The sequence below is a fragment of the Haemaphysalis longicornis genome, unplaced genomic scaffold (assembly GCF_048455015.1).
Source record: "Haemaphysalis longicornis isolate Haplotype H1 unplaced genomic scaffold, Haemaphysalis longicornis Haplotype H1 scaffold_2, whole genome shotgun sequence".
NCBI classification, from domain to species: Eukaryota; Metazoa; Arthropoda; class Arachnida; order Ixodida; family Ixodidae; genus Haemaphysalis; species Haemaphysalis longicornis.
This window is the reverse complement of record NW_027526295.1, coordinates 101,434,047-101,447,121: the sequence shown is the minus strand read 5'-3', so window position 1 is coordinate 101,447,121 and position 13,075 is coordinate 101,434,047. Positions and strand designations below refer to the sequence as shown.

Genomic DNA, 13,075 nt, shown 5'->3' with positions numbered 1-13,075 from the left:
TGAAGGGGCCGGGGCCGGCTTCAGGTGAGCTTGAGCCCGTCGTCGCAGCGTGCGGAGGCGCAGAACATTCCGGGAGCATGGCCGAGCGGCCAAGAGCTTTGCAGGATGCAGCAACCCGGGAATCGCGCGAGGATGCAGTTGGTGTCACGCCCACTGCATCCTTTGTTTCTCTAGATACCGAGATGTCATGTCGCGAGAATGCGATTGCCATGGGAAGCTCCAGCGAAGTGAGAGAGGAAAGTGCAAATCAGGGTACGGCCGCTCGTGTAGTGCAGCCCCAGGTAATTGCAGGTAGGACTGCAGGAGTGGCTGAAGAAATAGCCTATCCAGCATTGCATGTCAGCGTTGGTGTGAACGCTAAGCAGCCGTCTGCTGATTACGCTGACGAACAGCGCGTAGTGGAGCACGGCGCTCCGAGCTCAGGATTGGCTGAACTGGGATGTTCGGACAAAGAAGGGAGGAAGTGTCAGCCAGCTTCACCGCAGTGCAGCGTGGCTGCAACGCAGGCCGGCGAGGCAGAAGCGGTTCCTTCTCGAGCGAGAAAGCGGGGAGGAGAGGGGCCCCTGTTACTGTTGTGCGACGGGATGAGCCGCATAGCAAGGGAGTTTTCAGACGACGACGGCCGGTGCGTACCACCTGCTAAAGGCCGCTCGCTCTGAATAAGCTGGATGAGGATTGTGGCTATTTGTCATGGTGACCTGTAGCCAGGGTCAAGGGGCACTGGCCGTGCTGATTGTTGTGTCGTCAAACGGAAGGAACGATGGTGCACGTGCCAAAAGTGTGTGTGGTAGTGTGTTTCGTGTGTGAAACATTCCTGAAGTTATGTTTCACAGTGGTGGTGGAGGTGTCGGGCGCTTCGACGCACTAACTGGCGGGGGCCCTGGGGCGAGCAGCGCACAAATGAAATGCACGTGTCGCGCGGCGCCTTGAGACGCCGCGCATTTCGAACGCCTGCGCGCACCGGATCTCTTAACCACCACCACATGCGATGGCCACCGACGGAGACAACTGGCTTTTCCTTCTTCCCCGGCCGTCAGCGTCAGGAGGAAGGGAAGATGAAGACAGGGAGACGCGGTCCGGGCGCGGGAGAGCTCGGCCCGCCGTCTTCGAGCTCCGCGCGAGTCCTGTTTTTTAGTCGCCCGCCGGGCTGTAAATAAATGTACAGTTTTGTATCGGAGGCTGGGTCTGTCGGTTGAGGATACCCGGGGTCAGATCCTCAGCGCTGCTGCGGCTTGGAGGAGAAGCCCCGGGGAAAAGAACATCTCGAAGATAACTGGGCCTTTCAATTTTTGCAGACGCCCTGGAGCGTCACTGGGGCACTCTGGGTTCGGTGAGCCTGGACGAGTGCGCCGAGTGGCTGGACACGGGACTGGCCATCCTGGATGAGCGCAGCCCGGTGACGCCCAGTGATTCACTTCGTGAGGCACTCGGTAGGTGCATGCGGCAGCCCTTCCCGGTCGGCCGCTTGTCTCTGTGTGGGCTTCTTTGAGACTTCGCAGACCCAGTGGTCATTTTCCACGGGGTCTGCATTGAACGCGTATTCAAACCAAATAACAAACCACCGAGCCTCTTTCACTCCTACTTGCGACTGAAAACAGCCGAAAATCTTCGCTCCTGAGCAAGCCTGCTGTCCAAGAAGGCGAATTTCACTTAGAGGGCGACTCTATCTTTGTAGTTCTAAAGAGTTTGTTGGTAGAGAGTTGGTTGACATATACACACAAAACGGAAGGAAAGCACAATTTCAACAAGAGCAGTGTGTGGCGTACTGGTTCAGCAACACGCAGCCTGAAATAAGAACGTGCAGAACTTCCCTATGCGCAAGGATAATTTGCTTAAATATAGAAAGGTTCTGGTGCACTAAGATGTCCACTCATTCTCTATGTATACACAATTCCATTGTGCTCGATACCTCATTGTTCAGCAGCATACGACTTGACATTCTTTGAGCTATGCTGCCTGCTACGGTAGTAGCTCACAGCGGTGACCGGGCGGCCCTTGTATGGCACCACCGTCACTTCAGCCAACAGCGCCGCCCGCGGCGAACCGTTTGCCAGGTGAATGCCAGTGGTGGTCAGTGCAGCGTAGTTGTCCACGGCTTTCTGTCGTTCTGCTGCGGTGGGGCTTGCAAAGCGTAGATAACCACAAGGACTTCTTCAGATATGTACATCCTGAAAGTAAAGGCGACCTTTACGAGGCGTACCCTGTGTGTAACTTGAGCCCATACTCAGTAATTAAAATTTGCAGACGATGCTCAATGCGCCAAGCTGGAAGTCAAGTTGAAAGTGAAAGTTCATTCGGTCGTGCACATTTTTCATACCTGCATTCAGTTTGGCGTATCGAGGAATATATTGCAGATAAATGATCCTACAATGCCGGTGTGTGCAGCCGATTCAGGAACGCTGCGGCACTGGCCTTCGGCAGTTGCTGACGATACGGCGTCGTGCACAAGCGAAAGACAAAGTTGGGGGGTTCCTTCTAAGATTGACCCCACAACAAACATTGTGATAGACGACGCTCCGTAACTTTAGTACCTGTACGGGAGAAACATGTTTAATTGCGCAGAAATACGTTTAGGACAGCCATTGGAAATCGTTTTCAGAATAAATACCTCATGATAGTAGAACGTTACTGCTTGTCGTGGAAAATCATCCCTTTATAAGACTTCAATGGTCGCTGGCTAGTTGGTTAATGGTATTTCAAAAAAGATTACCTGCGTGGCTGAAGTACGAGAGACAGCAGGGTGCCAAGAACCTGGTCTCAGTTTCACAACTGAATGCTGCGGTCGAGTTTTACAAGCTGCCACCTACGCTTGACAAATCATGCGCTGGTCCGTATAACGACTATATGTTGGTCTTTCGCAAAGCTTTCTCGTGTGGGTGTTCCTTGGTTGCATTCTCGATTTAAACTTTGACTAGTTGAGCTTCGAATTTGACCAGCACGCACTTTGGTCTTTTGATCGCAGCGTCTTTGACTTTGACCTTTTCTCATTCTATTTCGCGCGAAGAAAGCTTCGCACTCCTTTCCCTCACCCACGAAGCCGCTCGCCACTGGCGGCTACTTCACACCCACACAACCCCCTACCGAACTATCCTCACCGCATCAACCCCAATCTCTACGCTTCGCCTCTTTGCCCTCAATGTCTCACACCGGATACCCGCTACCATCCCCTTTGCGAGTGTCCCCACTACCCATTTTCCCCTTTTCCTTCCCCGTTACACTGGGAGCAGGCCCTGGAAAGCTCCGACCCGCAATTGCAGTTGGCACTAAACAACCGGGCCGCCCAGATCGCGGAGAACATCGCATCCTCCGCCACTCCTCTCCCCTAGGCCCAGTTTGCAAATAAAGTGTTTCTCCTCCTCCGCGCGTTCAACCATCGTCGTCGTTAGACGGAGGGCTGGATGATTTTGCTGTTAAATTTGAACTTCCATGCAGCCTTCTCCAAATCCGATCTGCTTCTATATAGCGTGTCGGAAATGCGTCCGGGCTGGAGTACTCGAGCTGATGCACCCCTGTTTGAGGGAACTTGTCGCGCGTTCTTGGTTGCTTCACAAGGCATTTAACAATTTTTTTAGGTACTCGGTCAAGACTACTTAAGCAATAAAAACATGAGGTGACGTTAACACTGCACACATTTTTCAACTTTCGGTGCCAGCCTCTATTCCACGCAGGTGGTCAAATGAGGAGGGAAGGGGGGATTGTTTGTAGCATGGGCTGTTGGGTGGTTGAATAACTTTGGCTCATGATAAAGTGACCACTACAAAAGTGGAAGTTCCGCTTCAGCTCTCAGGCTCCCATGGTGTCACTCAAGAATACCGGAGGCACAAAGCTCACGGTTGTAAAAAGAAAGTGGAAACGGCCGCGACGTTTCCGCGGCCTCATGGTAATCGATCTCGTCTGTAAGTGCCTTTCTCTTCAAAGCACGCGTATCGAGGTATCCCAGCGTTAAGGCTGGCGTGGAAACCGTAGTCCCTGAAACCAGTGAAGATAATTTAAAGTGGTGAAAATGAATACTACTAATAATAGTTTTATTCCGAATCATAAAGCGCGGAGACCGACGCAGAGCGCTGCAAAAAGCGCTCATGTCAACGTAGCCAGTACCCAACCTTAAACGCGTCCAATAGGTTTACGTAGCCGTTAGTGCATTTAACAAGAAAGAAATACTAATAATAGTAGTTTTGTTCCTACTCAGATCAGGTGGAACCAAGCGTCCATCGCTGAAAAAAGCGCTCTTGTCATTGTAGCCCATACCCAACTTCAGAAGTGTCACACACGTTTACGTAGCCGTTACTGCTTCTAAAAATTCAACACATCTGTCTAGACGTTTCACCGCATATATCCGCTCACAACACAACCAAAACATCCAAGCACCGAAGCAAACACGTCAAAAACAACGGAAAGCTGCGTAGTCCAATGCAACTGCTCATTCTACTAACCAGGGGAGCGCTGAGCGGTGGCGCCACCCGTCCAGCTGCCCGGTTAGTTCGATATATCCAATAGTTCGATAAAGCTGAACCCGCCTATAACGAGCTCATTCTTACGAGTTCACAATCCGCGGGAGCCCACCGCCCCCTCCCCAACTCCGCCATCCGCGTATGCAGAAATGAACACAGTACAGTAGCCATTACCATACCAAAATAATCCATTTATTGCAAGTAATAAAGCTACTTTCCGCCTTAACTGCCCACGTTGCAAAAAAAAAAAAACGGTGATTTTTGTTTTCACTTTCGTTTAGGCGGCTTCAATTAGCATAGCATTGTCTACACGAAACATTGTTTGCACCAGTTCGAGTCCGCGTCCTCAAAAATCTAAGAAGCATTGGCGGAGCACATCGACTGCCGAAACTGCTTTATTATAAGCGTCGGACGAATTTCCCTCGCGACATCATCGGGAGCGTTGGCGAGCTCTTCCCACCGTTCACCGATGCTGCTGTCCTGGTCCGGACTCGCTGACTGGGCGGGTTTTGTCGCGAGTCCCGCGTATCGGAAACAGTTACGGAAAGTATTGGACGTCACGTCGCTCCGTACCAGGCGCAATGTCTCAGTCGCGGCTCTTGCTCCGTGGTCGCGGCCAATCCGCATCTCATTCACCGCTCGAGATCATGCATTTCGGCGGCCATTCTAGGCGCCCAGAGTTCGATCTATCGGATGTGAACTTCGTTATAAGGAATATGTTTCCCATGTATTTCCGTAATTGAATTATTTTTGTTCGATATATAGCATACTTCGCTCTATCCGGGTTCGTTATAGCCGGGTTTGACTGTATATACCGCGAAGATTTCCCCAAATTCTTCCCGGACGGGCGGGCGATGAGATTTATTGCTGACGTGCGTAGCTTCACGAATGACACGAGGCGGGGAAACCCCGAAATCCCCACAGTCACTCAAGTTCAAGCGTTCGCGAGCGCATACAGCCGCCCTGGTAGTAGTGTAGGCTGCGGATTATGCGCAGTGTCGACGCAGGAGGAGGCACCTGCTGACACATCCCCTTGGCCTGGTGGCTTTCCCCAAACGCGAGCGTGACGTGTGTTGTCCGCGTGCAAACACCCCTACGACCTTTTATTTATTTATTTATTTATTTATTGATTGATTGATTGATTGATTGATTGATTGATTGATTGATTGATTGATTGATTGATTGATTGATTGATTGATTGATTGATTGAAAACACGTTTACCCGCCGCGGTGGCCCAGTGGCTATGGCGTTGCGCTGCTGAGCACGAGGTCGCGGGTTGGATTCCCGGCCGCGGCGGCCGCTTTTCTGATGGAGGCGAAAAGCAAAAATGCCCGTGTGTATGAGATTTTGGTGAACGTTAAAGATCCCCAGGTGGTTAAAATTAATCCGGAGCCCTCCACTACGGCGCGCCTCATCGCCTGCGTTGCGTCGGCGCGTTAAACCCTACAATCAATCAAATGAAAACACATTTGTTGAAATATCAGTAAGGGAAAGTTGAAAGGGTATTAATCAAAGCAACGAGGCTGGGGTGATGCCCTGAGCAAGTTATATCGGTGGCTCCGCACCTGGCTCATGAAAGTAGTTTAAATTGAAGGGCACATAAGATACTTCTTGATAGGAAGAGCGCCGTTGTGGAAGACGGAAATGTTTTCATCTCGGTTCAGTCTACGAGAATGTTGGAATGCACGGATTCTAGATTTGTCCAGGGCCTTACACTACCAGGTAAATTGTTGAAATGGGATGCTGCTGAGAGTCATTGCAGAAAGTACGAGGAAAGGGTTCCTGTCTGCCATTCGGTAATGTCCCTCTGTTCAGTCTCCACGCTGGGAATAGTTCTTCGCAGGGAGCCCAATACCCGCCGACCAACGCCCCGGGGGTACTGGTGTTGTGTCGAGTGGGATACATGACGCGAGCGCCCGCTTGTGAGTGATTGCTCCCAGAAGTGTTGCCCCGTCCGGATCGTAATTTCTGTCAGTCCCATCCACAGTTGTAGCCCTGGATATCTCGAGGTCTGGCTTATTTAGGGGAAAGTCGTCCTCCAGATATGAGTGCTGTTGCTGGCTGGAAGACACTAAGGCAGAAGGGATTACTTACATGCCGCAGCGCGCACTGCTATATATGGGCGGGCTTACTACTGGCGGCCTTCATAGTACTATATATAGCTATATATAGCTATATATATATCATCATTATCATCATCACCAGCCTATCTACGCCCAGTGCAGGGCAAAGGCCTCTCCCATTATTCTACAATTACCTCGGTCCTGTGCCAACTGTGACCAATTTATCCCCGCAAACTTCTTGATCTCATCTGCCCATCTAACTTTCTGCCGCCCCCTGCAACGCTTGCCTTCTCTATATATATATATATATATATATAAATATAGCAGAATAATATAGTAAGGAAATGAGGGGCTCGTTGAGGAAATACAGAAACATAGGTCGGCAGTCTACAATGCCAAAGGAGGCATATTGGTGTGGTTAGGCTCTTTTCTTTTTCACTACGGTTAATTAAGTAAACATTTTTTTAAATATACAGAAGAAAGAAAGAAAGAAAAACACGCGCCCAGAGTGGGGACCGAACTCACGCCTTTCGATTACATGTCTTCGAATGCCTTACCAATTCGGCTATCTGGGCGACTGTGTTCCCCTTCACTTTCAGGGCTAATTATATTTACTAGAAGTGTATCTGACTCTTGAGGGTGGTAGCCAGCGCCACTCTGACTACACGGGGAGAAGGGGACCTTCTTTTCAACCCCCGGGGCGTGACTCGAACGTCTACAGCCTGTCATGAGCGGGTTACTGGCGGGAAGCCCTCTTATGCTACCTAGGCATCAAGGCTGCCAGAACCGAGACCCTCGCTAGGCTTTCGCAGAATAATATAGTAAGGAAATGAGGGGCTCGTTGAGGAAATACATAAAGATAGGTCGGCAGTCTACAATGCCAAAGGAGGCATAGGGGTGTGGTTAGGCTCTTTTCTTTTTCACTACGGTTAATTAAGTAAACATTTTTTTTAAATATACAGAAGAAAGAAAAACAGGTAGCATAAGAGGGCTTCCCGCCAGTAACGCGCTCATGACAGGCTGTAGACGTTCGAGTCACGCCCCGGGGGTTGAAAAGAAGGTCCCCTTCTCCCCGTGTAGTCAGAGTGGCGCTGGCTACCACCCTCAAGAGTCAGATACATTTCTAGTAAATATAATTAGCCCAGAAAGTGAAGGGGAACACAGTCGCCCAGATAGCCGAATTGGTAAGGCATTCGACATGTAATCGAAAGGCGTGGGTTCGGTCCCCACTCTGGGTGCGTGTTTTTCTTTCTTTCTTTGTTCTGTATATTTAAAAATAATGTTTACTTAATTAACCGTAGTGAAAAGAAAAGAGCCTAACCACACCCCTATGCCTCCTTTGGCATTGTAGACTGCCGACCTATCTTTCTGTATATCCTCAACGAGCCCCTCATTTCCTTACTATATTATTCTGCGAAAGCCTAGCGAGGGTCTCCGTTCTGGCAGCCTTGATGCCTAGGTAGCATAAGAGGGCTTCCCGCCAGTAACCCGCTCATGACAGGCTGTAGACGTTCGAGTCACGCCCCGGGGGTTGAAAAGAAGGTCCCCTTCTCCCCGTGTAGTCAGAGTGGCGCTGGCTACCACCCTCAAGAGTCAGATACACTTCTAGTAAATATAATTAGCCCAGAAAGTGAAGGGGAACACAGTCGCCCAGATAGCCGAATTGGTAAGGCATTCGACATGTAATCGAAAGGCGTGGGTTCGGTCCCCACTCTGGGCGCGTGTTTTTCTTTCTTTCTTTCTTCTGTATATTTAAAAAAAATGTTTACTTAATTAACCGTAGTGAAAAAGAAAAGAGCCTAACCACACCAATATGCCTCCTTTGGCATTGTAGACTGCCGACCTATCTTTCTGTATATAAATATAGCTATATATAGCTATATATAACCCTATATATAGCTATATATAGCCTTACTATATATAGCTTTCATAGATTATGAGAAAGCATTTGACTCGTCGAAACCCTAGCAGTCATTCAGGCATTACGGAACCAGGGGGTAGATGAGCATTATGTAAGAATACTAGAGGATATCTACAATGGGTCTACAGCTACCATCATCCTCCATAGGGAGAGCAGCAAAATACCTATAAGGAAGGGTGTCAGACAAGGAGACACAATCTCTCCAATGTTATTCACAGCATGCTTACAATAAGTATTCAGAACGTTGGATTGGGAACAGGTGGGAGTACGGGTTAATGGAGAGTACCTCAGTAACCTCAGATTTGCTGATGACGTTGCCTTGCTAAGTAACTCGGGGGACGAATTGCAAAGCATGCTTTCCGCACTGGGCGAACAGAGTAGAACCGTGGGCCTGAAAATTAATATGCAGAAAACTAAAGTAATGATCAATAACCTCGGGACAGCACAGCAGTTTGAGATAGGTGGCGAGGCAGTGGAAGTGGTAAGCGAATATATCTACTTAGGCCAAGTTGTCACCCCAGATCCTAACCATGAGGCAGAGATAATTAGAAGGATCAGAATGGGGTGGGGTGAATATGGCAGACATTCTCAGATAATGAATAGCAGCCTACCATTGTCGCTGAAGAAGAAAGTGTATGACAGCTGCATGTTACCGGTACTCACCTACGGGGCAGAAACTTGGAGGCTCACTAAGAGGGTTCAACTTAAATTGAGAAAGGCTCAGCGGGCAATGGAGCGGAAAATGATAGGTGTAACATTAAGGGACAAGAAGAGAGCGGAGTGGGTCAGGGAGCAAACTGGTGTTAAAGACATATTAGTAGAAATTAAGAAGAAGAAATGGACGTGGGCAGGGCATGTAATGCGAAGGCAAGATAACCGCTGGTCATTAAGGGCAACAGAGTGGATCCCTAGAGAAGGCAAGCGTTGCAGGGGGCGGCAGAAAGTTATATGGGCAGATGAGATCAAGACGTTTGCGGGGATAAATTGGTCACAGTTGGCACAGGACCGAGGTAATTGGAGAATAATGAGAGAGGCCTTTGCCCTGCAGTGGGCGTAGATAAGCTGGTGATGACGATGATGATGACTACTGGAGGCCAATGTAGGTGGGTACGGCTGTTCGTCGCCTTCGTTCGTCATACGAACAAACATACGCAGTGCAGTAGCTAAATTGTACGCCGATTTTGGGATGCCCTAACTTTGAATTTGTCAAAAGGCCCGAAGGGTCGCAAAACGGTCTTTGTAACACGGGTGGCTTGAAATTTTTCTTACTGTAGCTTCAGCGCACAAAAAAAAACGAGGACTGAACGAAAAAGACACGAAGACCAGCGCAGACTAAATGAATTTTTATTCATCACTCACACATATATACCCTCTTTAACACACCCGTGCATGATTAAATTTTCCGCTCATTATTTCCATATTTGCACCGTTGGTATGATGTTTGTACAAGTTATTGTCCTTCTAAGCGGATATTTTTTTGGGCGAGGCCACGAATGAGCGCTGTACTCGTGAATACTCCTTTGACCAAGCGGTAAATCTACCGTTTCGCTGTGTTGCGAAGGACTAAATAGTTTATTTGCTCACGAGAATGACTTGAGTGTGAACGTCCTCCTACCCAATTTTGCTGTTCCGATCTTTGTTTCGGTGGTATTAAGATCCGAAAGTTGTACACGCACTGCTGCTTCGATTCACTCGCCTGCAGTAACTTGGCTGAAAAGTATAGGGACGTCATAAGGTGACTGACAACATTTCTGCTCACCCTTAAGGATAATGACTTCTACTTGTCGTTGGGATGTCAGTTCTTGTCATACGAGTTTGTCTACCATTATATATTTAATATCCTTACTAGCCTATAACATGTTTTGTCATTGGATTCTACGAGCTACTAAATCATGGCTCATACTGAAGCGAATTTCAGGCGAAAGACTTTTGCGATTATTGTGGATGGGCTGCTGTTAGCGTGCTTCCTGTTGTGTGACAGATTTGCGCTGGCCTAATGCTTCATTCCCGATCCCTTGCCTTTCCCCAATATTTCTCCCCATTCCCCCTCCTTCTCCTTCTCCCCTTCCTGTCACTCCCACAACCCCTCCACTCGTTGCACCTTCTCCACCCTCTTTGGTTTATAAGTCAAATTTAGCCGTACTTCAAGAAAACGGTTAGACGAATACCGACACAGATACCGATACAGACAATTGCCGATACGATTCCAGAAGGTGCCCTTACAGTCTCTGACTATGGGTCGTCTTTCTGTATACCTTAAAGATGTTATGTATATTTGCTGCAAATAAACTAATTCCGAAATTATGATAGACCAAATGGCTGGGCAAATCTGTTTACCGTACCCGATGGCGACCATGGAATTGAATGTGGTGGCACGACGGGTGCTTAAGGGTTCCCAGAATGCTTTGCTCGTACATTCCAGAGCGGAAACACGCCCTCTCTGGCAGGTCGTGGCCTAAACGGACACATCCAGAGGTTGCTGAGTGACTTGGACCCCTGGCGGGCGCCTGCGGGTCAGCTGGAGCAGCAGCTGGGCCAGGCGCTCGCGGCAAGCCGGCCTCCTTTGAGCGACCGACTGCGTGCACTCCTGGAGGCCCGCAGGGCTCAGGAGCAGCTGCTGCGTCTCGCCGACCACCAGGATCCGCTTCCAGCGGCTCCCAGCTTGTCGGACCCCGAGGACCTGTGGCAGGCGGCGCTGTCGCGGCACGCCCAGTGGACGGCGCCGCTGGCTGCTCAGTCGGCCACCGTGTTTGCGGAACGCATCCGGTCTTGCACTTCTGCCCTGCCGGTGAGTGCCGCCGCGTGCGATGAGGCCTGACGGGCAACCTTCGTAGCCTACCCGTCAAGCATTTCGTACTGCGCGTGCGCGTGTATGGGTGCGTGCGTGCGTGTACGTTTAAACGGGGCTCTGACTCCGAAACTCTCGTTGCAGCTCCTTGAAGAGTTCAAGACACATATGGAAGTTCTCCGGCATCCGCAGGTCCAAGCTAAGCTTGCGCCGGAAAGGTGGGCTCTTTTTCCCGCACATCTCACAGTTATCAAGGTTATCAAGCGCAGCTATCAATAAATTATCAAGTGCACCTGCAATCACAACGTAATTCCTTTGCCATAACTTATGTTAGCATAACTTGTCCACTTCTTTTGGCATAAATTATCGTAAATGTATATTGTCACGTAGCCAAAGACGACGCAGCTGTCTTTAAGGAAAAACAAGGTTATTGGAGCGAACTTGTGCTCCCCTAACAGCTCAAAGAATACACAGGCGGCGAAACAGCAGTCAACAGTGGCGTGCGCAGACTGGTGTCGGCGAATCGAATACCGCGGGGACTGCTCTGCAGGCTTTTATCTTTCGGCGCGAGTGTTTCTCGAACCGTCGATTTACATCCAAACCGATGTAGATCAAAGAGGATTATTCTAGGATAGTGACGCTCACCTTATCAGAATGAGATAGCCCGTGCGGCATAAAAATAAAGAATGGAACCTGGCCTCCGCTTGAGACCCAGATAACACAGCCGGTCGCGGCCGGGCGGTAAAAACGAAACATAAACAAACAAACCCAATACATGGTTCGCAGCAATATTACAAATATTAGATATTATAAGGTAGCAGAAAACGTTGTACTGGCTACACCCACTGGTATAACAGTTTCGCAATAACAAAGCGTTAGTGCACTCGCTGTGGAGCACACTTAAAAGGCAACATCTTGCCTCAACCCTTAAACTCAACGGTGGAGTAGTATGGCTGTCCGGGCCAGTATACCACAGATGAAGGGAGGGGAAAACTAGCCTCGAAATTCCGCGTCGTCGTCAAGTCTACCAGTAAACACCGGCGTGAACGAGCAGCAGCGCAACACGCACAAGCCGAATAGGAGCGGTTAGAAAACATTAAAGCTTACCGTAATTCAAACCGTCTCCAGCGGCTAGATTTAAAAGCCCTTCGACAACGCGAGGCGAAACAGGCGTCTCGGGTGTTTAGCTGGAAATTCGTGTTTTCGCACTCTAAAACAACACGAAGTGCAATATGTGCCCTCGGATTTTATTACCTGTGGCACAGTTGGTTCTGGTAGAACCGCGCGGGGCCGTTCAAAGGACAAAAGGCGGACGGCTTTCTTTGCGGCTCTTAAACGGACTGCTTGTTCCTCTTAATTTGCTTGGCCTCGTGCGCCACGTTACCAACGGCCCTCCTTTAATGCCACCCGGCAGCCTTGTCTATGTTTGTGCCGTTATCTCACATCTTTTGGACAAGGTCCTTTAACACCGATGGGTAATGTTAAGTTGTAAGCTCAGTGACCAACCAAGTGTTTATTTATAGTTAAAACAACCGTATGACCTTTGGTAATGTACTTGTGTTCGGTCCCGGAATGGCCTCAAGGATTTCCTTGAACCAGTTATAGTATGCTTGTATAAACCGTGCCTGTAGCCCATACGCCTCCTGCGCGTCGCTTCAACGTTAGGGTCCGATATGTCGGTTTCTGCACGAAGACGCCTTGATAAGCACAACCTGAATAAAAACCATCTGCACGAAGCCATAACAAAGCCTTTCGGCGCGACCTCGTCGATGACGGTCCAGTAGGTGGAGCCATAGGTAATATTGAGAAACTCTATGGGTGGAGCTGGTGTCAACGCGCGCTTAGGGTTCC

General features: G+C 49.4%; 1 protein-coding gene across 1 annotated transcript in view; it reads left to right on the top strand.

The window, feature by feature from the left end:
• LOC144168195 (cytoplasmic dynein 2 heavy chain 1-like) overlaps positions 1 to 13,075 on the top strand; it is a 65,441-nt gene that overhangs the window by 3,070 nt on the left and 49,296 nt on the right. Inside the window, exons 2-4 of the mRNA XM_077697231.1 lie at positions 1,296 to 1,430; positions 10,884 to 11,224; positions 11,369 to 11,442. Coding sequence (XP_077553357.1) covers positions 1,296 to 1,430; positions 10,884 to 11,224; positions 11,369 to 11,442 — 550 coding nt within the window. The remainder of the gene's footprint in view (positions 1 to 1,295; positions 1,431 to 10,883; positions 11,225 to 11,368; positions 11,443 to 13,075) is intronic.